Here is a 27279-nt window from a genome sequence, read left to right as displayed (position 1 = left end):
AACCAGTTATTCAGAATAAAACTATATCTATCACACAAGAAACAAATATATAATGATAATACAATTAAGGTTTGCTGATAGAAAATTATGAGCAATAATCGGTGTAAATGATACAATGCAAGGTCAGTAAAAAATGTTGAAAGTGGCTAAACTGATCAAAATTCATGAGCCATATTGTACTGGTAACGTACTTGTCCAACTATTTAAACATAATAAACATGTTTAAAAATGTAGATAGAAAAAAATGGAGTAATTCACTGTAAGTAAAGAACAAACTCAAATCATTTTTAATCTTACACCAACACATTGGACTTGCAAAAATGTTTGTAAATCTAGGAAAGTGAGTAATAATTTACTATAGTATGAAATTGTTTCCCAAAGGTGAAGTATGTTCTGAAGAGAAGAGTTCTAGAGAGGTGCATAAGAGGCTCTAGGATTATAGAAAGACTTCCATAGACTATTGAGATGACTTCTTTCTCCCAGAACGTGTCTGGCCCCGGATAGCAGGCAGAGAATTTCTGTGTGGCCTGAAGAGGATGATGTAGCACTTGGGGACAAAGATGCAGCCTAGCAGGCCTGCACTGGAGGCCAAGCTGGAGAAGACCTCCACAGCCACCATGGTCTTCCCCTGGGTGCTGTGGTAGACAGGCAGGAAGGTGAGCCAGACACTGCAGAACAGCAGCATGCTGAAGGTCAGGAACTTGGCCTCATTGAAGGTGTCAGGCAGGTTCCTGGCCAGGAAAGCCACCGTGAAGCTTGCCAGGGCCAGGGAGCCCAGGAATCCCAGGACACAGTAGAAGGCAGAGGTTGAGCCTTTGTTGCACAGGATGAGGATGTGGCCATGCTCAGAGTGTGCATCTGTGTCAAGGAAGGGAGGAGAAGTTCCCAGCCAGACTCCACAGACAATGAGCTGGATCAGCGTACACAGGGGAATGAGGAAGTTGGGCCTTCCTGACACCAGCCACGGCCGCATGCGAGTCCACGAAGAAGTGGCAGCAGAGAAGGCCAAAACCACAGTCAGCGTTTTGGCCAAAACACTGGAAACGGCCACCGTGAACACCACTGCAAATGTGGTCTGCTGCAGGATGCACGTGGCTGTGTTGGGATGCCCAATGGCCAGCAGGGAGCAAAGGAAAGAGCAGTTGAGGGAGATGAGCAAGATGTAGCTGAGAGCTCGGTTGTTGGCCTTCACAATGGGAGTGTGATGGTGCTTCACAAAAATCCCAGTAATAGCAGCTGTCAGTGTGGAGAGGCTGACAGCTGAGCATGCCAGAGCCATCCCCAGGGGGTCTTGATAATCCAGGAAGCTCTCTGATTTTAGCAGGCATTGAGTTTTCTCCATGTTGGCATACTGATGATCTGGGCATCTCACACACTGCTCCATATCTGACAAGGAGTGGGAAATAACATCAGTTGTGTCATAGTTTCCGTGAATCTCAGCCCTTCCCCTCACAAGGTCAATATGTCTACTTTTATGCATTGTTCTTTATATCTGCTTTAGGGCAAGGGTACAATTTTTGTGCTCCACACAACTCAAAGGCAGTCTTGTTCATGCTATTCCCATTGTGTGGCTTGAATTCTGGGCCTGGATGCCATTCCCCAGCTCTTCCAGTAAAGGCTAGAACTCTACCCCTGAGCCATAGCACCACTTTGGGTTATTTGGTGGTTAATTGGTGATAAGAGTCTCACGGGCTTTTATGCCTGGCTTGACTTTGAACCTGGATCTTAGCCTCTTGAGTAGCTAGGATTACACATACTGCTAGGATCTCACACACTGCTCCATATCTGACAAGGAATGGGAAATATTGTCAGTTGTGTAGTAGTTTCCCTAAGTAGGTCATTATATCTAGTTTTACCTGTTCTTTATTGCTGCTTTAAAGCCAATGGCACAAATTCTGTGCAACATACAATTCAACCAGAGTGTTGCTCATGTTATACCCATGAGTTTTCTATTTTTTCAGTATATTCCCACAAGCATCTTCAATTTTGAAAAGGTGAAAATCTAAATATGCGTCACCTAATTAGTACTCCAGAAGTATTAATCTCAGCTTTTCCTTCAAAATCCACACACTTCGTGAGCAGTGCATACATTGTATATTGGAAATAAATACGTAAATTTCAGAGAAAAGGAAACAATTAATGATATTTGTTATCCTGCTACATTTCTCTGCCACAATCATACATTGCTTTTTTTCCCAGTAAATGTTGTGGAGTTTGATGAATATTGCTGTGACCTACTACTCCAATTTGGATGTAAGGACATTTTACTTTTTTATTTATTTATTTATTTTGCCAGTCCTTGGCTTGGGCTCAGGGCGTGAGCACTGTCCTTGGACTTTCTCAAGGCTAGAGCTCTACCACCTAGAGCCATTGCACCACTTCTGACTTTTTTCTATGTTTGTGGTACCAAGGAATCGAACCCAGGTCTTTGCGCATGCTAGGCTAGCACTCTACCACTAGACCAAACTCCCGGCCCAGAAATCATGACATTTTAAAATCTTGTCTTCTCATCTAGAATAAGCTGTATATATGCAATTATTCCTATCCTATTTTACTTTTTATCACTTTCTATAATAACAAAAGTCTATTACAACAATATTTTTTCTTCCTAATATTGCATATTTTACCATGTGGTATCATTTTCTAAAACACTAAGTAGCTGATGAATTGGGTATAAAAATGTCGCACTTCTGAATATCATATTCCTTGTGTAGAAACTTCTCAAATGTTCTAATAACCGTCAAGATTAATTGATGACATTAGTGTCTCTATTAATTTCTAATGAATATACCCTTTAATATGCTTTGTTTTCAATACTATATTGTCAAGGATTCTAGCCTGTAGTTTTTGTAAAGCAGCCCTCTTGAATATTAGTTTTGTCATTCATAACTCAATGTAGATCTACAGAATGGGTTGCTTGCTTTGAGTATGTAAATTTCCAGAATTAATTTCTTCTGTTTCATTTTCTTTCATTATATTTTCCAGTTGATTGTGCATATGTAAACTTTCCTACAGAATTTACTGAATAATATACAGTAAACAACATGAATACATATAAAATGAAACTTTCCAATTATGGAGATAGTTAAATCCATCTAAAAATTCTTCATATTGAAATTAAAATTAAAATTTCTTCAATTAAAAATTAGATGTAGGTTTATTTCAAGGCGTTATTCAGAAAAGAGGCATTGTAGTTTGTTGTCCCTTGATTATTCTCATATTGTTAGAGTATCTTACCTTGTTATCTGGTATATTGCATATACGTTTATTTGTTTACTTGAAATAGGAAAGTGAAGGGGGAAAACAAGATGAGGGGAGGGGATGTGTGAGGGAAATGGGGGCAAAACCATGAGAAGGTGTATCAATGTATGTGAAGTAATGCACCTTCTATCTGGTGAATATAACTTTAATCCTTCCATTAGTCACAAAAAAAAAAACAAACAGAAAAATAAGCTAAAAAAGTTAGGTGCAGGGAATGTGGCTTCGTGGTAGAGTACTTCTCTAGCATCCATGAAGCCCTGGGTTTTAATCCTTGGTACCACATAAACATAAAATTAATGAAAAATACCAACATTACTTTTTAATTACTCAAACATAGAATGTTGGGAATATTTGGTTTGATTTCTTCTTTAACATTAGGTGTGGAAAGATTAAAATGAATCTTGATACATGGTAAGAGATGGTAAAAGACCACACTAAATTATGATTATAGAGTACAATAATTATTACTGAGAAAGAAGTGATAGTAACCAACTGAAAATTATGAAATAGAGAATTGTTGAAGTTTTATTTTGTGCCTTACAATAAGATCAAATTGATTCTCATATGGCATAGTTTTGTGTCTGAAATTTTTATACTTTAAATCCATAAGTATTTATCTTTGAAAAAACTTGCCATTTTAGTAAATTTCCATTTTAGTGGATTCCAATATCACTCAAACTTCTGGGCACCACATATTTGTGAATCATACAGTGCAGTTTCTACATATTCCTCTATCCATATATTAATTAAAATGTAAATCATTGTCTGAAATATCTTGTATCTATGCTTTCTTTCTTAAACAAATGAGAATAAAAAGAGGCAGAGAGTGGATCCTATGAATAGAAGTTTTTCTCTCTCTTCCTGTGCTGTGCTTTTTCTGGCAGAATTATTATTTTTAAAACATTTTACTGGTGGGTAATGTATAGAGGGGTTACAGTTACATAACCCAGGTAGTAGGTCCATTACTTCTCACCCATTGATACCCCTTCTTCTGTTTTTGTCCCCATTTCTCTCCTCCCACCCCCTCCCAAGATAACTATTATTCTTTATCATATATTACCTAATAAAAGGAAGGAAGTTCCCCCTCTCTATATATAATGATATACTGTTTCTGTACCTAGCATTTGTTGAGAAACATAAAGGAGAGATCAAGAATGTCTTTAAGACTTCCACACTCACCTGTCCTGTTAGAAATCTCATTCTCAGGGCAAGGGATACAATCAAAGCAACAGGCAGGACTTCCCTCCTGAGGTGATTTTCTGAATCCAGGGCCACAACTGTCACTGCAAATGGACTGAGGAGTCTAGAAAGTAGATTAGTGTTGATGACACATAGATTATAAGTGATACACATACATTCCAGTAAAATAGATGTTTTTTTGATGTTTTTTGTCCTTTCTGATCAATGTTGATCACTCAGAAAAAAATGTTCTGCATATATGCATGCATACATAGCCACAAATGTAAATGGATAATATTATTGTAGACTTTACCTAATATGCACATGAAAGTTTCTAAAATCCATTTCCCCACTGTATGTCTTTGTTGTTTTTAATTTTTTTAATTCTTTTGTTAGTCATGGGCCTGGTAATCTGGGCCTGGGTACTGCCCCTGAGCATTTTGGCTTAAGAATAGTGCTCTGCCACTGTGAGCCACAGCAAAACTTTCCTTTTTGGAGATTAATTGTAGACCTTAGTTTCTTGGACTCTTCAGTGTCTGGCCTGTCTTTGAACCCTGATCCTCAGATCTCAGCCTCTTGAGTAGCTAGGATTACAGGCATGAGCCATTTAGTGCATAGCTCTCAATTTATTTTAATGGAAAAAGTAGGTTCTGTTAAATAGCCATTTCTCTTAAAACTGGAAATTACCTAACAGGACAGACAGAAAAGCATCTGGCCAACCAACCACACATTAAAACAAAACTCTGAGTTAAACTGAACATTCAACATTCTATTTTGACTTTCTAAGGCAGTGCATAAAAGTTATATAGATTGTATAATATCGATGACATTAACATTTGGAATAATTAATAGTTAAGTTTTGGAAACTGGTTGGCAGATAAACATGCTCTTTATCCATTGATTAGTCAATTAACTTAATAATAAATATTCTAAATTGGAAGTGTAACACACATAACACATAACTATACTAGCAATGAAGACAGGAGGAATGCATTCCAGCGAGTCACTTGATTCATACTTCACAGCATTATTGTTTGATTCCACCAACCTCTGTAAATGCTATGGGCCATTCTATCATGTCTGTGGATAGTGATAATTGATGTCCATTAAATTCATATGGAGAAAACGTTCCCACTTTCACCACTTGCCTAAGACCTTCTGGAAAATTCCAAAAGTTCACAATGTCATACTCTGCCACCAGTCTCTTTGGCTCATCCAAAATCACTTGGTCTCCAGCAGGATTGTTGAAATGGGTGTTCTTCAGAAAGGGGTGGAGCTGAAAGAGATGAACCAAGTCATGCTGAAGTTAGTGGAGATTTTGCTCGGAAAACTGGAAGAAAGAAGGAGTATCTCATTAACATTCATGGCTGCCTTGCTATTCATCCGTAATAGAGTAATTCAGCAGAAAACCAACTACAGAGAGCTAATATAAAACAATGTTTATAATTATCGAGACACAACTCACTATTCAAGGTATAATATAGATTTCACTGGCTGTTAAAGAGGAAGAGACATTTGTTTATGAGTATTCCCAGAATAGAAAGTGCTATTATTAGCAGAATGAACATAAGGGGTATCAGTTTGTGAGAAGTAATGCATCAACTATCTGATGAATGTAAATGTAACCCCTGCATACATTATCCTGATAATAATAAAAGAAACATAAAATGGAAAAGTAAATGAAATAAATTACAGATTGAATTAGAATTAATTTATTTCAGTGAAGAAAAAGTGTGAATGGGCACAAAACATTTCATAAACAAAATTTGAGTTATTCCTTCCTTATAACAAATTCAAATAAAAAATGAGTGAGGACAAAATTGAAAGCTTTAGCTCTGCGGAGGTTACAAGCATCAGTAATAAAAGTAGTTATTGGAGAAGTAATGAAAATACGTTCTTACCACTGGATTCACACATACGAAAATTTTAAAGTATTTAAAAACCTATGAAAAGAAGTAGGCTGATGTTAGCTCTCAACTGTAATCCAAAGTAAATAGGCACTGGAGGTCTGAAGATTACACTGTGTGGCCAGCCCATGCAAGAAATTCCACAAGACAAGATGTTAGGGTATTTTCCAACAACAACAAAACCCCCAAGAAGTGGAAATGCTGTTCAACTAGTAGATTGCTGGAATTGAGCAAAAAACAGCAAGATAGTTAAATTCAGTTCAGTTCTTCTATTCGTTTTTTTAGAAAACTTCCTTCCCTCCCTAGTTTGATTTGAATGAATGCCTTTTACAATGTCACTTAGGTCATGGGATTTTCTTGCCAGTAGGTAATACTTTACCTGTGAAGGAGAAAACACAAGTTTGCTTCCATTTCCCATGGCCTGTGCTTCTGCTTGGTCAATAAGCATCTCATGAAGAGCATGAGCCACAGCATACACAGCGTTATATATGTTGTAACTCTCCTCCAACATGTCCATTTCAAAAAGGAACCGAGGCAACCATTCCAAGGAGGCATTGGCTGGACAGTTCTTCCACGTTACACAGCTCGACTCAGAGAATGTGCAATTAAAATATTTAATCCACAGCAAAGCAAGGTAATAGTCTTCTGGGTATTTGGCTGGGCTCACTGTTTTGACAAAATCGTTGAAACCAGGTATCTGTCCATGGTGGTGTGAGAAAATGAGAGGTGCATGGAATGGATGGAACAGAAAATATCTCTTGAAAAATATTAAGGTACTGGGTGCATTTATGACCCAGACTTTTCCTAGAGTTAAATATGTGCCCATATAATTTATTGTAATTATCAAGAACTCAATGTTACCATAAATGACAATAATGTTTACGACTGAATTTCTAATTTTCCGATGAAGTGACGCATGTTCTGGATCCTGAAGTGCTACCAAGTGTTCAAAAGCTGTGCAGATTCTGCGCTTGCTCATCTCTTCTCTCAACTGGGGCAGCATCCTCAAACCACTCTCCTCTTCTGAGATCACTAGACCCACCCAGTTCCAGCTGAAATGAACCATCAGGGCCACCATGGCCAAAGCTAGAGCTGTGTCCTTGGGGGCCACCTGATAGACAGCAGGAAACCTGCAATGGTCACTCAGGACAGGATCAAAACGCCCAAAGTTCAGCTAGAAGGAAAAGACAATCAGAAAGGAGGAAATGGATTGACAGAACCCAAAACTTCAGTCAATATTTGCATTAACGCACACCTAGAATATCCTTTTCTAAAGCCTAATTTATCCTACTTTTTGACTTCCACTTCTGGTACTTGAATGAAAGGCCTGGTCACTGTCCCTGTGATTTTTTCTTTTCTAGTCTTGGGCTTTGGGCTCAACGCTTGAGCACTGTCTTTGGATACTTTTTCTCTAGGCTAGATCTCTGCCACAGCACTACTTCTGGCTTTTTTCTATATATATGGTACTGAGGAATTGAACCCGGGTCATTGTGCATGCTAATCAAACACTCTACCTCTAGGCCAAAGTCCCTGTATTGCCTTGGCGTTTTTTTGCACAATGCTAGCAATCTACATTGAGCCACAATGCCACTTCTGGCTTTTTCTGTGTTTGTGGTACTGAGGAAACAAACTCAGGGCTTCATGGATACTGTTCCAGCACTCTACCACTAGGCCCCACTCCTGGCCCTGTTCATATCTTTCAATGACATTTCCTAATCCCTCAAGCTGATGAAGAATATGAATGCATCAGGACAAACACAAGTGCTCCTGAGGTCTTCTGTAGCCTCTCATTCTATTTACTAAATGAAGCTCTTATGGACATCTTACCAAAGGTAGCTATTCTACTTTGTCGTAATTCATGATCAGTCTTTCTAATTTCAGTTTATTTGAAAATCCTCAAAATCTTGAGAATAGCATGAAATATCATGAATTCATACCTCAGCATCACTCCTGTTCTCACCTGTGGAAATCTGTAGAGGTCAAACAAGGTTGCACATTCAGAAGAAATTGTGCCTGATGGTCCACTCAGTGCTACGAGAGTCTGAATGCCTCTCTTACAATTATAATTAAAAATAAGATCCTCCCCAGAGAGGCTAAACACAAGATTCCTAAAATCAAATTTATCTTTTTCTCCAGTTGAATAGGTAGAAAATCCCAGGGTCGTGTTGGGTAAAAGATGAGGATTTTTGTTGATCTCTTCAACAGCAAAAGCCAAGGCTATAACAAGCTGGTAGTTGTTGAAGTTATAGCTGTATAGAACATAGAAGAATTCTTTAAACCTATGCATTGACTCAAGAGACTAAATGTTTCCTTATCACATCCTTAATGTATTAAATCATACCCCTAATAATATTAAATTAACATGTGAGTTTTATGTAACTAACTTTTATTGAGTGAGATCAAGTAAGTGATTTTTATGGGTAAGGTTCATGTCTTTCTTTCTTTCTTTCTTTCTTTCCTTCTTTCTCTCTCTCTCTCTCTTTCTTTCTTTCTTTCTTTCTTTCTTTCTTTCTTTCTTTCTTTCTTTCTTTCTTTCTTTCTTTCTTTCTTCCTTTTTTGCCATTCTGGGCTTGTACTCAGGTCCTGAGTAATTTTAAGGGCAAAATGAAATCCTGAATTTCCCTCTGTCAATTATAGCTGAAACAATAAGTGGATTTGGGGCAAACATGGAAATTTTCCTTATGAACAACAACCCCTTTTCTGTTTGAAGCTTGCTCTTCTAAACTGTATAAGTCACAAAGTAAATGCAATGATGAGGATAAAGTTGATTTTCTTTGGTTCTGTTGCAGGATAACTTTACAGAAAAATGTCTTATTCTGTGATAGAGGGAATGAAGCAGAGCTAGATGAATATGATCATGATTCTCTTCTCAGACAATGCAAATTTAAAAAAGTAACCACAAAATAACAAGAGCAACATTTCAAGCAGTATGTAAAATTTTTATTTCCTAAAATAACTTAAAAAATAGATGCTTGACAAATAGGAATGAAACAAATTTTCCTCATTTTCTGCATTCAAATTTACATAGGTCTTTATGTAAGAAAGATAATTAAATCCAGTCTACATGTTATGTACAAGTCTACTGTGAATCTATCCATTGTTAGAAAATGCCCTATAAATTTTTCTCTCAGGTAAGTATGAGTAGACTTAAGTTGCTGGTAAGTCAGTGGGTTAGAAAGTGCCTCCTTAAACCCTTGCCCTGATGAAGAGAATATCACTTTCTTGGAAAGGAATGCATGCAAAGTTAACTCACCCATTATTATCATAACTGTTTGTCCAGGACCACCTCATTGAGAAAAACTATTCATTAAAACTGAAGTTGTTAAAAAAAAAAAAACAAGAAAACCTCAGCCCTGGAAAATAGACCTTTTCCAAAATTATACTACAAAGATCACAAAAATTAAAAATTAAAAATTTCAGTGTTCTAATGCAACAATTTTTCATGGGATCATTTGGTTTGCAGTAACTCTGTAAGCAGGCAAGCTAGTATGCTGTGTTTATTTCCATGGGTGGATATTTGACAGTAGAATTTGTAGATACAGAGCTGACGAACAATAATTATCAGATATTAGAGCGAGCTTTATAAAATCCTGTTTTTAAATGAGCCATACATGAAAACAAGCCAAGTTAAAACAAATTTTTGTCTGAAAATATATTTTTTTAAATGACATCAAATAATTTCGCTTGTAATTTTAAGTTCTACTACTAAGTGACTGAAATAGCCCACAGAACAGGGACATGGACATACATTTGTTTCTTGAGGGATCTAGGAAGTCACATGCTCAATAGACCATAAAAATGGGAAAGGTTCACAATGGTCCTCTAGAAAAAGAAACATTCTAAGTGTACAGTAGCACTTTTCCAAATCCTGAAGGTGTTGATTTCAGCTGCAAATTTTAAGAATGAACTGGGAAATTTTGATAAGACTCTCACATTGTTTTTCCAATAAAGAAATCAGCAATGGGAAGAAATTCTCAGGGAATGAATCGTTTATTCTGTCAGGTAGAAATAGGATTTCCAGAGCCAGGTTCTGGTAAGACCCTATATAATCACCATTCTCCCTGAATAGAGCAATTTGAAAACACAGCACAAAGTCAATGCCATGGCCTCCCTTTGCCTCCATAATCCCTCAGAACACCCCATCTCCTAGGCTTCTGTCACCTATTAATGAGAGCAAAGAACGCTGACCTAATAACCTGATTCCCCTGAAAGATCCCTGCCAGATCTGCATCTCTCAGGTAGTCTTTGCCAAGACCATATCATGAATTTGTTGAAATAAGTTCCATACATGATATTGCTTGACATCCTGCAGTCCTCATTCTTTGCTGACATTAAATGTTAGTGTGTCAAAAGCCATATAATGAATGATTGTTGTCCTTAATGTACTATGTTGTCTCTCATCTTCTTTGCTGTCCCTTGGTTATCTCATATTGGTATAGTATCTCACTTTGTAATCTGATATATTGAATTTATTTGTATTTGGATATTTGAAATTTGATAGGGAAGGGGGGAAAACCAAGAGGGGTGGGGGGTGTGGGGGGGAGGGAAATGGGTACCAAGACATGTGAAAGGGTATCAATGTATGTGAATTAATGCACCTTCTATCTGGCAAATATCATGTAACCCTTTTACTAATTACAATAAAAAAATTAAAAAAAATAAATGTTAGTGTGTGCCTTGAATATTAACTCTATTAAATCCTTTCAACCAATATCTGAGAGGCAAAATATTCTTCCAGGAACTTCCCATCCATCCATTCATATCATGTGCTCTTAATACAAGACTCTTTGGCCATGCTACAGCACAGATTTACTACAATGTTGCTCAGTCATTGCTAAGTGTCATCATTTGGTCCAAATGATTTGGGGAAAGCCATCATGGAGAATTTGTGATGGATAATTTTTAGCCACTTCTGGACAACAAATTTTACTGAATGATGTCTGATTATCAGACCAGACTCCAGTGCCATCCCCACACAGAGCTTGTAGATTCCACTGTAGCTATGAATCACCCGTCAGCAGGAAACACAAGCAGCACTGGTATTACACAAATACATCAGTTCAACACCCAAAATAAATGTTTACTATAAATACATGAAAAAAATGGGTAAACAGAGGCAATGTTGTTTGAAAGAACAAATAAGCAATGCTGTTAATATCACACATGAAGTAAGTTCAGGCATGCTGTACAGCAGAGAAGAGGCCATCTCTGCTCCCAAGTGTAAACAGATACCAAAGCCAAAGTGGACTTAACACACATGGAAAGGTTTGCAAGCAATCAGTGTACCACATGATACTTCGTATTGTAACAGGACTGAAATTCGCCTTCCAGGTAGACTTAAATTCTGCCTTATGTATTTACAAGTTAATTCCCTGCTTTAGAACTGACATTGACATAAAAGTAGTGACACTATGTGTGTGCAAGTGAAGTAGAATCAAGAGGGGGGAATTTCCCACAATGCCTCACTTTTCTGGGTTGTCTCTGATACAGGAATCACCAATTCCCTGCACTCCTGACCCTGAATGTCAGGAGTATAATTGCACCTCTCGAAGAAGAGTTAGTTCTGATATAGATTGGTGTCCATACCCTGGTTAATGGATAACAGAAATCAAATTTACTTAAGAAACTCTCTGCCTCTGGAATATTGGGAAATATATGTTCCTGTACCTTGTTACTTCAAAACTCATGTCAATAACTTTTTCAAGTAATATAGGGTGATTCGTGCAATGACATTGACAGAGAAAATAGATCAGCCACAGTGAGAAGAATTTCAACCTTGGAAAGGAATACTAATGCAAACATACGCACAGGTAACACTGTTCATTAGGAAATGCACTCATTACCTGACATACATAATGGGAAGCCTCTTGTACATCACCTTTACAATAACATTTATTAAAACAGAAAAACACAATTGAATCCTCTGCTTTGAAAATAGGAAAATACTCCTCTGAGACATATCAGCTACTGTAGTGCCATTTCTAGAGAACACCTACGGCATTCATTAACAGAAATTCTACTCAGACTCAAAATCAAACAGAATGAAATATAATTGCAGAAGTCACTTACCTTCTCCGTAAATTTATACTTTTTGGTGTGAGGAGAGGTGGTTGAAATTTTATGTGTGAGAGAGGGAAAAACCCAGCAATCAGCACATCTCCACTGACATGCGCAGTGTATTTCTTGTTGAGCAAGCATTCCTCTTCACTAAGGGAACTGACAAGAAAGGGAAACCATAGGACAACTGAAATAAAAACCAAAGGAAACATCATAGAATTATCCCCAGGCACTATTTGAGAACAATTGTGAACCTTGGGGTATCCAGCCAAGAAGTAAACACATGAGGAGTATGTGAGTACATGAGTGTGATTTTATTGTCTGGGATTTCCACTCTGCTCCCTGTTTCTCTCAGCACAGCCTGCTCTATTTCCCTGGACAAATGCTCCTTCTCTCATCCCTGGGGCTCTGCATCTGAGGTCCACTCTCCACTTCTAAACATGAGATAAAAAATGTTTTCATGGTTTCCTTCTCCACTCCCAGGGGATATGATTCCACACAAGACCAAGGGGTCTCATGCTCTAGAGATGAACTCAACTTTGTTCGATCTGGCCCTAAAGGTGTGAGAAGAAACTTGAATAATCCTTCATGAGATCATGTAAAAGTTCTGTATCAAAACTGTGAGACACAAGGAAAAATGGTCAGAAAGTGTTAGTAAAAGAAAAACTCTAAGATTCCACCTCACTCCAGTTAGAATGGCCAGGATCAAGAAATCTAATAACAACAGATGCTGGCGGGGTTGTGGCCAGGAGGGATCACTACTACTACAATGTTGATGTGAGTGCAAACTCATTCATCCACTATGTAAAGCAGTATGGCAGTTCTTCAAAAGACTAAACATGGAGCTCCCCTATGACCCAGCAATTCCACCAGTTGGCTAAGCATGCCAGAGCCATCCCCACGGGGTCTTGATAATCCAGGAAGCTCTCTGATTTTAGCAGGCATTGAGTTCTCCATGTTGGCATACTGATGATCTCACACACTGCTCCATATCTGACAAGGACTGGGAAATGCCATCAGTTTATTCTGCTTTCGCTGAATCTCAGTCATTAGGCTTACTAGGTCATTTTGTCTACTTTTACCAATTGTTCTTTATTGCTGCTTTCAAGTCCATGCTATATATTCCGTGAAGCATACAACTGAACGGGAGTCCTGTTCATGCCATTCATGTTGTTGGGCTTGAATTCTGGGTCTGGATGCCAACGCCAACTTCTTCATGTAAAGGCTAGCTCCCTACACCGTGGGACACAGCACCACTTCAGGTTTTTTGGTGGTTAATTGGGGATAAGGGTCTCACAGGCTTTTGTGCCTGCCTGCCTTGACTTTGAACATCGATCCTCAGATCTCTTCCTCCTGAGTAACTACTATTACAGTTGTGAGCCACCAGTACCTGGCTGTTTTTCAGTATTTTTTTTGCTAGGGGCTTGAACTCAGGGCCTGAGCACTGTCCTTGTGCTTTCTCAAGGCTAGAGCTCTACCACTTGAGCCACAGTGCCACTTTTGGCTTTTTCTATGTATGTGGTACCGAGGAATAGAACCTGGGTTTTTGTGAATGCTAGGCAAGCACTCTACCACTAGGTCAAACTCCTCCCTGTTTTTCAGAATTTTTATGAAAGCATTTTCCTTTTTCGAAAGGTGGATAAAAAACCTTCCTCACCTAATTAATACTCCATGTGTCATAGTCTCTACAATTCCTTCAACAACCACACACTTCTTAAACAATTCACTTGCCCTAAGTTTCACATAAATATGTAAATACCGGAAAAACAGAAACTATCAATAAGCTTTGTTTTCCTCTCTAGATTTCTCCAGTTCAATCATACATTGATCTTTTCTCAGGAATCATGGAGTTTGATGGCTATTGCATTTTTCCTCACATCCCAATTTTGGAAATAGTGACATTTTATATGTGAGTCTTTCATCCAGTGTAGGATTCTGTGCTTGCTCATCTCTTCTCTCAACTGGGGCAACATCCTCAAACCACTCTCCTCTTCTGAGATCACTAGACCCACCCAGTTCCAGCTGAAATGAACCATCAAGGCCACCATGGCCAAAGCTAGAGCTGTGTCCTTGGGGGCCACCTGATAGACAGCAGGAAACCTGCGATGGTCACTCAGGACAGGATCAAAACGCCCAAAGTTCAGCTAGAAGGAAAAGATAATCAGAAAGGGAGGAACTGGAATGGAAAAAGCCCCATCCTCAGTCATGAATTCTAATTAACACACACCAAGAATTTTAGAAGAGGACAATTTTAATGCATCTTTGACTCCTGAAGGCCATCAAGACTGTGATACAAATCCTTCTGTGGTCTACTAATCTCTCCTTCTTTACACTAAACTAAGCTCATATGGACATCTTCTTAGAGACAGCTTTTCTACTTTGTGGAAATTCATGTGGATTTTTAGTCTAAATGCCACTATTTCAAAATCAGCAAAGCTTTAGCAAGAAATATCCTGGAATCATTTCACAATATCACTCCTGTACTCACCTGTGGAAATCTGTAGAGGTCTAATAATGTTGCACATTCAGAAGAGATTGTGCCTGAAGGTCTAGTCAGTGCTACTATAGTTTACTGTCTCTCTTACAATTATAATTAATAAGAATGTTCTACCCTGAAAGACTAATGACAAGTTTCTTTAAAAGCAAATTATTTTTTTTCCCATTGCATAGGTAGAAAATCCCAGAGTGGTGTTGGGTAAAAGTTGAGGAATTTTGTTGATCTCTTCAACTCCAAATGCCAAGGCTAAAAACAAATGGATAGTTGTTGAAATTATAGCTGCATAGATAATACAGGAAATACGTTGAAACACATGCATTATTCACTTAAAGGAATGAATGTTTGTTTAACAAAAGCATTAATACATTGAAACTGTAGACCTAATAATGTTGGAGTAGTAGATGAGTTTTATGTAACTAATTGACACTGAGTGAGATCAAGTAAGTGTTTCTCATGAATGAGAATCATATTCTTATGTGGGAACAACAAGGTCTTGCATTTCCCTTTGCCAAATATGGATGAAACAATTGGTGGGCTTTTTTGGAAACTTTCCCTTATGGACACCAAACTCTTTCATGTCTGAATCCTTGCTCTTCTAAATCCTCCAAATAGCAAAGTTAATGCTATTGTTTTTCTTTGTTTCTGTTGCAGGATAACCTTACTTAGAGATTGTGTTATTTAGTGTCAGAGGAATGAAATGGAGCTAGATGACATATGCTGATGATCCTCTTCTCAGACCAGGAAATTAAGAAACAACAACAACAAATCACAAGAGAAAAGTTTCAAGCAGCAGTATAAAATTCTCATTTACTAAAACAAAGGAAAAATAGGTGCATTGGCAAACAGGAAATAAACCCTAATTTTCCTCATTTTCTACATCCAAATTTATGTTCCCCTATATGACATATGACAGAGAAAGATAATTAAAGCCTGGCTAAACACAGTTTATAAATCTACCATTGAGCTTCCCATTGTTGGAAAAGGCCCTATCATTTTTTCTGTCAGGCAAATAACAATAGAATGAATTTTGAAATTGCTGGTAGACCAGTGGGTTAGAAAGTGACTACCAAACATCTTGGCCATGGTGAAGAAAACGTCAGGTATTGGTTGTCACTTTCTTAGGAAGGCATGCAAAGTAATTCACTCTGTTATAACTATTGGTCCAGGACCACCTCATTGAGAAAAAGCGTCCATAAAACCTGAAGGTGTTACACAAACGAAACAACTATGCATTGGAAAACCTATTTCCAAAATCATACTAAGTAATATGGAAAGCATAAGTAATATGGAATTTTCCAGAAAATGGAAAGCAATTAAGGAAGGTTTCAATTTTCTAATGTAGAGTCATACAGCATTTGATGTCATCATGTGGTTTTCAGTAATCCTGTAAGCAGATACTGTAGGATGATATGTTTCTTTGTTTTCATGGCTATTTGACAGCAGGATTAGTAGATACATAACTAAGACATACTACAAAATCAACAGATAACTAGTTTGTATCTGAAAGTTTTCTCCATCAAATGATTTCTTTTAAAAGTAGAAGGGAAAAGTTATGGGACACAGCAAAAGCAATCTTAAAGGGCAAATTCATTGCACCAGAAGCCCATACTAAAATACAGAAGAAGCTCATGTAAGCTGGCTATGGTGGCTCATGCTTATAATCCTAGCTACTCTGGATACTGAGATCTGAGCATCAAGGTTCAAAACCAGCCTGGGCACAAAAAGACCTGAGACACTTCTCTCCAATTAACCTCTGGAAAACGGGAAGTGGGGCTTGACCCAAGAGTAGGGTGGTTGCCTTGAGATAAAGCGCTCAGGAACAGGGTCCAGGCCCAGAGTTAAAGCCCCATGACCCACAAAAAATACACATCTAGGATTCTTGTATAAAAGGACTAAAATACAGCAAATACATAAGGTCATGTAGGATGAGACTAAATGAAAGCATCTCTAGGATGTGGAAATGAGAGTTTTATCTTGTGTGATTGTTGTTCTTAATGTACTATGTTATTTCTCTTCTCCTTTTTTGCCTTTGTTTAATCTCATATTGTTACTGTATCTGACTTTGTTACCTAGTATATTAGATATATATAGTATTTGTTTATTCATAATAGGAAAGGGATGAGGAAAAACAAGATGAGTGGGAGGGTATGAGGGGGAGGGATATGGGGACAAAAACATGAGAAGTGTTATCAATGTGTGAGAAGAAATGTACCTACAATCTGGCTAATGTAACTGTAACCCCTCTATACACTGCCTTGACAATAAAAAATAAAATTAAATTAAAAAAGAAAAAAAACAACCTAATGAAGCAATTGAGGCATCTAGAGGAGCAAGAAAATGTTAACTCTAAAAAAACTAGGACAGAAAAAAACAAATATAAAATTGGAAATAAGATCTATAAAATTAATAAATCAAAGTGGTTCTTTGAGCTGGGAGTTTAGCCTAGTGGTAAAGTACTTGCCTTGCATGCACAAAGACCTGGGTTCGATTCCTTGGTAATAGGAAAAGGCCGGAAGTCTTGCTGAGGCTCAAGTGGGAGAGCTCTAGCCTTGAGACAAGTCCAAAGGCAGTGCTCAGGCCCAGAGCCCAAGCCCAGGACTGGCAAAAAAAGTGGTTCTTTGAAAGAATCAACAAAATTCACAGCCCCCTGGCAAGATTAATCATAGAAAAAGAGAGTGTAGACTCAAATAAACAAGATTAAAGATCCTACAGGAGCAACCATGACTGACATTCAAAAAATGCAGTCTATTATGAATAAGTCTTTCCAGGGCCTATATTTAAAATAAAAGGAAAATTTCATAGAAATGGATGGTTATTTTAAATAAACATAGGCTACCCACATTGAACTAAGAAGAGACAATCACCTGAACAAACCGATTTCCTACAATGAGGTAGTGGAAGCAATCAGAGACATGCCAACCAAAAATAGCCCAGGTCAGGACAGTTTCACTATGGAATTTTACAAGACTTTTAAAGATGAATTAATACCTATATTCTTGAAACTCTTCTGAGAAACAGAAGCAGAAGGAGCAATGCCAGACTCATTTTATTTTTTTGTTGTAATTAGTAAAAGGGTTACATGATATTTGCCAGATAGAAGGTGCATTAATTCACATACATTGATACCCTTTCACATGTCTTGGTACCCTTTACCCTCCCCCCCTACACCCTCCACCTGTTTGGTTTTCCTCCCTTCCCTATCAAATTTCAAATAACCAAATACAAATAAATTCAATATATCAGATAACAAAGTGAGATACTATAACAATATGAGATAACCAAGGGACAGGAAAGGAGATGAGAGACAACATAGTACATTAAAGACATCATTCGTTATATGGCTTTTGTTTCAATATCCTGGAGGTCCTTTCAATTAGCTTCATACTATGTGGCCTTATGTATCAAGATTTTGCTCTATTGCAGATCTCTGCTAGTAGAGCCCAAGGTTTCTACTGATTATGATGAATGAGGGAAACCATTGAGCCTAAGTTCCTTTGAGCCAGACTCATTTTATGAAGTTAATATCACACTCTTCCCCAAACCAGAGAAAGACCTAACAAAAAAGAGAACTACAGACAAATCTCTCTGTTGAATACAGACACAAAGCTCCTCAATAAAATAATAGTCAACAGAATCCAGAAATCCAGAATCCTACTTAATGAAGTAGGCTTCATTCCACAGATGAAAAGCTGGTTTAACATTCACAAATCAATTAATGTAATACATCATATCAATTCTCTGGATGCTGAGAATGCATTTGGCAAAATATAGCACCATTCATGTTGACAGCAAATAGGAAAATAGGAATAGGAGGTACATTCCTTAAAATAATTAAAGCCACTATGACAGACCTACAGCCAGTATCATACTAAATGGAGAAAGACTAGAACCATTTACCTTAAAATTAGGAAAAAGACAGGAATGCCCACTCTCTCCACTTTTCTTCAATATAGTGCTGGAACCCTTATCCAGAGCAATAAGGCCAGAGAAGGACTTTAAAGGGATCAAAGGGAAATTAAACTATCCCTATTCTCAGATGACATGATCCTATACCTGAACGACTCAATAAACTCCACACCCAAACTCCTAGAACTAATAAATCTCTTTACCAAAGTGGCCGGATACAAAATCAACCTCCTAAAGGCAGTAGCTTTTCTTAGGGAAGGGGGGAAAAGAAGATGAATATGAATGGGTGAGGGGAAGGGAAATGGGGACAAAAACCATAAGGGGAATCAATGTGTCAGAAGTAAGGCATCTACCTGGCAAATGTAACTGTAACCCCTCTATAAATTACCCCAACAATAAAAAATATAAAAAAGAAGAAAAGGAAAAGGAAAAAAAGTAGCTTTTCTGTATTCCAACAATACACAAACAGGAGGAGAAATCAAGAAAATGATTTGCAATAGCCCCTAAAAGAATAAAATATTTAGGAATTAACTTAACCAAAGGTGTAAAGGAATTATTTAATGAAAACAATAAAAGCCTAAAGAAAGAAATCAAAGAGGATACCAGGAAATGGAAATACATCCCATACTCATGGATAGGGAGAACCAACATAGTGAAAATGACCATACTGCCAAAATTGAAATACAATTTCAATGCAATCCCCATCAAAATCCCAAAGACATTTTTTACTAAAATAGAAGGTGTAATACAAAGGTTCCTATGGAATAACAAAAAAACGAGAATAGCCAAAGCAATTCTAGGCAAAAAGAGCAATGCAGGTGGTATTACAATAGCAGACTTCAAACTCTACTATAGAGCCATAATAACAAAAACAGCATGATACTGGCACAAAAATAGACCAGAAGATCAATGGAACAGAACAGAAAACCCAGTTAACTTATATTCGACAAAGCAGATATACAGTAGAACAAACAGCCTCTTTAATTATTGGTGTAGAAAACTAAAAATTGATTTCAGCCTATCACCATGCACTAGCCATTAACTCAAAATGGGCCTAAATTCTGTCTTATAGATTTTACAGTGCAATGCTCTGGTGTAGAAGTCATGTGTTCACTGGACACAATAGTGAGAATGGGTGTATACAAGTACAGAAGAATCAAAGAGGTGGGTGAAGAATCTCCCACAATGCCTCCCCTCCTCTAGGTTGGCAGAATGCTGTCTGATTCATGGAACACCACTGCCATGGATTTCTGAACCTAAGTGTATTAGAAAGAAAAATTATGTCTCTAACTAACAATTAGTTGTGATACAGATGGGCATCAATGCACCGATTGATGGATTTTAGAAATCAAATTTCTTTAGGAAACCATCTACCTCTTGAATAAAGGGAAAGGTATATACTTGTAACTTGTTGGTTCAAAACTCATGACAAACGCTTTTTTCAAGTAACGTTGCTTGATTCTTGCAATGACACAATAACAGACAGTGTAGGGTGGTTACAGTGAGGAGAATTTTCAGCATATATAGGGAAGTAGAGACAACACTATTCACATGGAAATGTACTCATTACCCAACTTATGTAAGAACCAGTCTGTAGAACACATTTACATAGAGCATTAGTTAACACAATGTCTAGTCAGTCTGAAATTCAAACAGACAATAAACATTTAATTCAGAAGTCACTCATCTTAGCCCAAAAGAATAATTCTTGTCTTTTTTTGTGAAGACATTTTAGTTTCATGTATATGAGGGGGAAAAATCCAGCAATCATCACATGTCCTTATTGATATTTGCAGTGTATTTCTTGTTGAGCAAGCATTCCTCTTCACTGAGGGAACTGACAAAAAAAGGGAAACTGTAGGAAAACTGACATAAAAACCAAAAGAAACATCACAGGATGATCTCTAAGCCCTATTTATGAACAAATATGGTGCTTGTAGTATCCAGCAAAGAAGTAAATACATGAGGACTATGTGACTACATGAGTGTGATTTTATTGTCTGGGATTTGCACTCTGGCCCTGTTTCTCTCAGCACAGCCTGCTCCATTTCCCTGGACAAATGCTCCTTCTCTCATCCCTGGGGCTCTGCATCTGAGGTCCTAAACATGAGATGAAAAGTATTTTGATGGTTTCTTTCTCCACTCCCAGGGGCTATGATTTCATCTAAGACCTAATTGTGTAAGGTTCAAGAGATTGTTAATTTTATTTGATTAATCCTAAAGTAATGTTGAGAAACTTTGTGAATAACCCCTCTTGAGATCATATAAAAGCTCTGAATCAAAATTGTCATCATGTGACATGCAAGGAAAATTGGCCAAGAAATGCTAATAAACTGTACCTTACCAACTCATTGTGCTTCACCCCCCCATAATCAGTGATGGTGGAGAACCTCTCACACTCATGGATAAAGGCATTGAAAAAACATGGCTGGTGTGAGCTATTCAGGTACTCATGCCCTTATTGAGGCTGTGTAATAGTCCTTTACTTTGCCCTCCAAACAAAGATAATAATATAAAAATAACTTTAGCTCCTACCCCTATAAATAATTTGCACACAAAAATCAGTGAGAAGGCTGGGTGCAGTGGCACACACTTGTAATCTTAGCTACTCAGGAGGCTGAGATGTGAACATAAAGGTTCAAAGGCAGCCTAAGCACTAAATAACCTGAGACTCTTATCTTTAATTAATCACTAGAAAAGGAGAAGTGGGGCTATGGTTCAAGGGAGAGGGTAGTAGCCTTGAGTTGAACAGCTCAGGGACATCACCCAGGTCCAGAGTTCAAGCCCCAAGACACATAAAAAAAATCGACAAGAAGGACTTTGAGTACGAGGAAGTTAGACTTTTCAAATTACTAAAAAATTTTGTGTAATGGTGTTCTTTTACAAACCTGCTATTGTATTCTTGCCCATAATCTTACCAGGAGCAAGAGGAAAATGAGAATCCTCATATAAATAAGGAGTTTTCCTGCGTAATGAGGCACTGAAGCTGGCTATTATGCCATATACTCTATTACCACCCACTCTGTGATGTTAACAATATAAGAAACAGATTAGGCCAGGTACCAGTGCTTGACACCTTTAATCCTTGCTATATAGGAGGCTGAGATCTGCAGATCATGATTCAAACCATCCCTGGGGCAAAAAGTCCATGAAACTGTTATCTCCAATTAACCACCAGAAAATAGGAAGTGGTGTGCTGTGGCTCAAGTAGTAGAGCACTAGCCGTGAGCTGAAGGGCTCAGAGACAGCATCCTGGCCCAGATTTCAATCCCCATGATCCACAAAAGAAAAAAGAAAAGACATGTCAAGTGACATGTTTAAAAAACAAGTATTCATGAAGGGAATCTCTAAATACAATCACTGGCACTTAGATTTTAGAACATAACTAAAATTAGGCTGAGGGTTTGTATGACATATATATATTAATCTATGTAATAAATCATTATGTCTATAGAGTCATAAAGTTTTATGTCTATATAGTTGTGTTTATATTTCCAGTACCATGTCCATAGCATTGGGTATGCAAATATTGAGTCCTCACTCTTGTACTGTTTGTATCTAATAGCCACATATTAAGGATACAATGAACCTTTTGTTCCTTTGGTCTTGACTTGTCTCACTCAACATGATTTGCTCTAGATTCATCCACTTCCCTGCAAATGCCATTATTTTATCTTTGTTTGTTGGCTATGTAGAATTCCATTGTATATATATATACCACATTTTTTTATATCCATTCATCTGCAGTGGGGCATCTGGATTGTTTCCATCTCCTGGCTATTGTGAATAGTGCAGAGATGAACATAGCTGAGCAGGTGTCCTTATAATATCTTGGGTCATGATGTTCAGGGTAGATGCCCAGAAGTGGTATGGCAGGATCATAGGGAAGGTCTATTTTCAGTTCTTTAAGAAACCTCCACACTGCTTTCCAGAGTGGCTGAACTAGTTTACAATCCCACCAGCAGTGCAGTAGGGTTCCTTTTTCTCTACAACCCCGCCAGCAACTGTCATTGTCTGAGTTCAAAATCTTGGCCATTCTTGTTGGGGTGAGGTCATATCTTAGGGTTGTTTTCATTTGCATTTCCTTTATGACCATGGATGATGAACATTTTCTCATTTGCTTTTCTGCCATTTTAATCTCTTCTTTTGATAAGTCTCTCTTTAGTTCCCTTGCCCATTTAATGAATGGTTTGTTGGGTTTGGGGGGATTAGTTTCTTGAGTTCCCTGTAGATACTGGATAGTAAGCATTTGTCAGATGTATTGTTGGTACATATCTTTCCCAGTTGGTTGGCTGTCTCTCCACTTTTGCGACTATGCTTTTATCTGTGCAGAAACTTTTTATTTTTAGGTAGTCCCATTTATCGAGTCTCTCTTCAGTCTGTTGTGACCCTGGAATTCTGTTCAGGAATCTTTTGCCTGTGCCTGTGACCCCTCCCACCCTGCCCAAGAAAGACTGGCAAGTGCAGGGGGGAGGCAAGGAAATCAGAATCCTGTCCCTTTCCCCAACAGCCCCTTCCCCCAGGCCATTGACTGACAGGTGGGTGGGCACTAAGACCCAGCACCCCACCAAAAGGGGTGGAGGTGTCCCTGCTCCCACCTGCCCAACAGCCTCCTCTCCCAGGCCACTGAAACTGGAGACTGAGGAGCACAAAGACCCTGCCTTCCAACAGTGTGTGTGTGTGTGTGTGTGTGTGTGTGTGTGTGTGTGTGTGTGTGTGTGTGTGTGTGTGTGAGTCTGCGAGCCAGCATCTTACCAAAAGCAGTTTATTTTTAGGATACCTTTACATATATGGTCATTTTGCTACAGCTCATAAGCTAAATTATGGAAACAGTATAAGAATTCATTTGTGATTCATGGGAATCACAAATATCTCACGCAGACAAATTAATATGATAGAAAACAAGGAGGCAGCCAGACAAGAAGAACATGGGCAGGATTCCCTTTGAATTGCTTCTGCATAGGATTTGCTCTTTGGTGTATCAATCAACATTATGAAACAATTGACTAAAATGAGCAAAAGAACCACTGTGGAGAAAAGATGAAGAGAAAGGAAACTACTATATAACTGATGGTATTTCTACTCCATAGAGTTCCTTATTTTATTTCTCTTTGATTTGATGGACCATTATTCAAATTAATCTTCTTATTATGTGCCCAATATTTTGACCATTTTGGTAGTTTTGAGAGTTGACATTTTTGAATATTGGAATGAGTCTTATTGTATCTACATACCATGTTTTGCTTTATCTATTCACCATATCTGCATAGCAACTTAGACAAATTACCTATAGTAGTTCTTGAGAAATGTTCTGCTAAACAGTTGAGTGGGTGTCTTTTCAGTGTGTGCTGATTGAATTTCCTTTTGATGTATCCAAATATGGGTAGGATGCTAAATCTCTTTTTAGGTTTCAATTTACTCCATGCACTTCCACTTTTCCACCTCAACAGTGTATGAAGAACATCTTCTACTTTTATTTTCTACATATGATGGGTGTATTAACACACATGTTGCTTGAAAACCAAATATTTTTTTCAAATTCTGTTTTATAAAGACGGGTTCTATTACACTGTGATGAAGGACAATATGTCCATCTATTTTGAGATTTTTGCCAATATGTTGTATGATATACTTTAAGTCATCCTTCTACAGATGTGAACAATATGTACCCCATGATGAAAGGGATGATATTAATCAAAATGCACTGTATTCATAAATTGCTTTGTTAAATTACAAGTCCTTTGTCCAATGAATTATGGATAATAAAACATATTAACATGTTTCAGCTGAAGTTATGTGAATTATTTTGTGGATATTTGCTATGCTATTTTTTCTAGAATATAGCTCATCTCTTTATCAAACAAGGTTTAGAAAATTACAAGTAATGTAAAAACCCAAATTGAGTAATACGGAAATATCTGAAGTAAAACTGGAAAAATCATATGCAAGGAAAGGGGGAAAACCAGATGATTAGGAGAGGATGGGGGAAGGGAAAGAGGGGCAAAAACATGAGAAGGTACATCAAGGATCAAGAGGTAATGCATCTACTACCTGACAAATGTAACTGTACCCCCTCTATACGTTACCCTGATGATAAAATACAATAAAAAAGAAAAGTCTTGTATAATTTTATGTGACATTCACATAAAACAAGAAGGCATTAATTCACATATGAGAATAATCAGTATTTGAACATACTTTGCTTGAATGCTTGCACCAGTAGGTACTCACATGGACTGCTGATGGGAATGACCAGGTACACATAGGACGGAACACAAGTCTGCAATTGCATACAAAATTGAATCTTCTCTTTCATTTTTTTCATGCATGCATTAATTACATGACTGACTTGTAATCTGGTGGTGACAAAAGAGCAAGCAGACATGACACATATTAAGAGAAGCTTTATTCTTAAGCCAAACCTTGGACCTGATCATGTAGTTTTTGACAGATTGTGGATAATCACAGAGCGCTATAGCTGTACAAGAATTGTATCCAGCAATAAAAGAAGTGGTTTTGTAAACCATGAGAAGACATAGAGGAAATGTTACATATACATTCCTGAGAGAAGCCAAATCTGAAGGCTACATATTGCAATTACAACCGTATGGATTTCTTGACAAATGAAGGACTGTTTGTAAAATAAAGAAGAGTGATTGCCCAGGAGTGTGAATTGAAGGGTCTGATTTATGGGCCAGGAGCATGTTGTAGTGGTAGAGTGCTTGCCTAGTTTGCATGAATCCCTGGGTTGAATTCCTTGGTAACACATATACAGAAAAAGCTGGAAGTAGAGCTGCACCTCAAGTGGTAGAATGGTAGCCTTGAGAAAGCCCAAGGACAGTGTCTAGGCCCTGAGTTCAAGTCCCAGGAACTAGAGAAAGAGAGAGAGGGGGTGGAAGAGAGGGGGGGAAAGAGAGAGAGATAGGGAGAGAGAGAAAGAGAGAGAGAGAGAGGAGGGAGAAAGAGAGAGAGAGAAAGGAAGGAGAAAGAGAGAGAGAGGGATGCTTTATCCTCAAGTCAAATCAAAGACCTGATCATGCAGTTTTTGACAGATTGTGGATAATCACAGAGCAACATATCTTATAGGAATTGTATCCAGCAATAAAAGAAGTGGTATCTCAAGCTATGGAGAGACAGAGAAAAAGTGTACATTCCTAAGTGAGAGAACCCATAACTGAAGGCTATATATTTCTTTTTTAATAATTTTTATTGTGATCAATAGAATGGTTACATTATATTCGCCAGATAGAAGGTGCATAACTTCACAAACATTGATACCCTTTCTCATGACATGGTCCCCATTTCCCTCCCACTCTCCCCCTGTTTATCTTGATTTCCCCCCTTCCCTATCCAATTTCAAATAACAAATTAAGCACATATAAAATATATCAGATAACAAGGTGAAAATTGTAACAATATGAGATAACCAACGGATGGCAAAAGAGATGAGCGATAAAATAGTACATTAAGGACAACAGTCACTCATTATACAGCTTTTGTTTCCTTATCCTGGAGGTCCTTACATTTAGTGTCATTCTATTTGGCCTAATATCTCTAGATTTTGTTCTATTGTAAATCTCGGCTAGGAGAGATTATGGCAAATGAGGGAGACTATTGGGCATATGTTCCTTTGAGTTTGGCTTATTTAATATGATTTTTTTCTAAGTCTTTCCAATTCCTTACAAATGGGGCGATGTCATTCTTTGTGACAGCAGCATAGAATTCCATTGTGTATAAATACCACATCTTGTTGATCCACTCATCAACTGAGGGACATCTGGGTTGGTTCCATATCTTTGCTAAGGTAAATAGTGTTGCAATGAACATCATTGTGCTAGTGGATTTAGTGTGTCCTTGTTTCTGGGCTATTGGGTAAATGCCAAGTAGTAGAATTACTGGGTCATAGGGGAGTTCTATGTTTACTCTTTTGAGGAACTGTGAAGGCTGTATATTTCTGTTACTACTATGTGACTTTATGAGAAATGAAGGAATAGCTGTAAACTAAAGAATAGTTGAGTTGTAAGAGAGAAGGAAAAAATACGTAAAATTAGAACGTGGCATACCTACAGGAAAGTGAATCTACTCTATAGGAAAACATAATGGTGAATGGACAGGCAACTGATTATATTTATAAATATAGCTAGGATCTACAACAAAAAAGAGAAGAGGACAATGAAATTATATTCTTAACCTAATCATAATAACGATGAACTAACGTTTCGTGTACGTTGTTTGACTGCTTTGAAAAGTCTCTATGTTCTGTGTGCATGAAGGTCTTCTCATGAATTGTGTGCGCAAATTATTTAGAGTGGTGGGAGATGGAGTTTCTTTTATACTATTTTCTTTGTTTTGGAGTCAAAACTACACAGCCTCAATAATGGCATGAGTACCTGCGTGGCTCACACCAGCAATGTTCTCTCACTGCCTTTACCATGGATGCGAGAGGTTTTCCATATCACGGATGGGGGAGGG

General features: G+C 37.8%; 1 protein-coding gene across 1 annotated transcript; it reads right to left on the bottom strand.

Annotated features, from left to right (window-relative positions):
• Window positions 1-457: 457 nt before the first annotated feature.
• Window positions 458-27241, bottom strand: LOC150065137 (vomeronasal type-2 receptor 116-like). Its single transcript, XM_090329302.1, has 9 exons — window positions 27198-27241; window positions 25006-25087; window positions 14386-14548; window positions 12417-12591; window positions 8308-8596; window positions 6727-7521; window positions 5489-5716; window positions 4441-4564; window positions 458-1386 (listed from the first exon to the last, which is right to left on the bottom strand). Exons 1-9 carry the CDS (start codon window positions 27239-27241, stop codon window positions 458-460), a joined length of 2829 nt encoding a protein of 942 aa, XP_090185428.1.
• Between the last annotated feature and the right edge of the window lie 38 nt (window positions 27242-27279).

Source organism: Megascapheus bottae, chromosome 3 (assembly GCF_031878675.1).
Source record: "Megascapheus bottae isolate mThoBot1 chromosome 3, mThoBot2.hap1, whole genome shotgun sequence".
In the NCBI taxonomy this organism is placed as follows: domain Eukaryota; kingdom Metazoa; phylum Chordata; class Mammalia; order Rodentia; family Geomyidae; genus Megascapheus; species Megascapheus bottae.
This window is presented reverse-complemented; position numbering and strand designations above follow the sequence as displayed.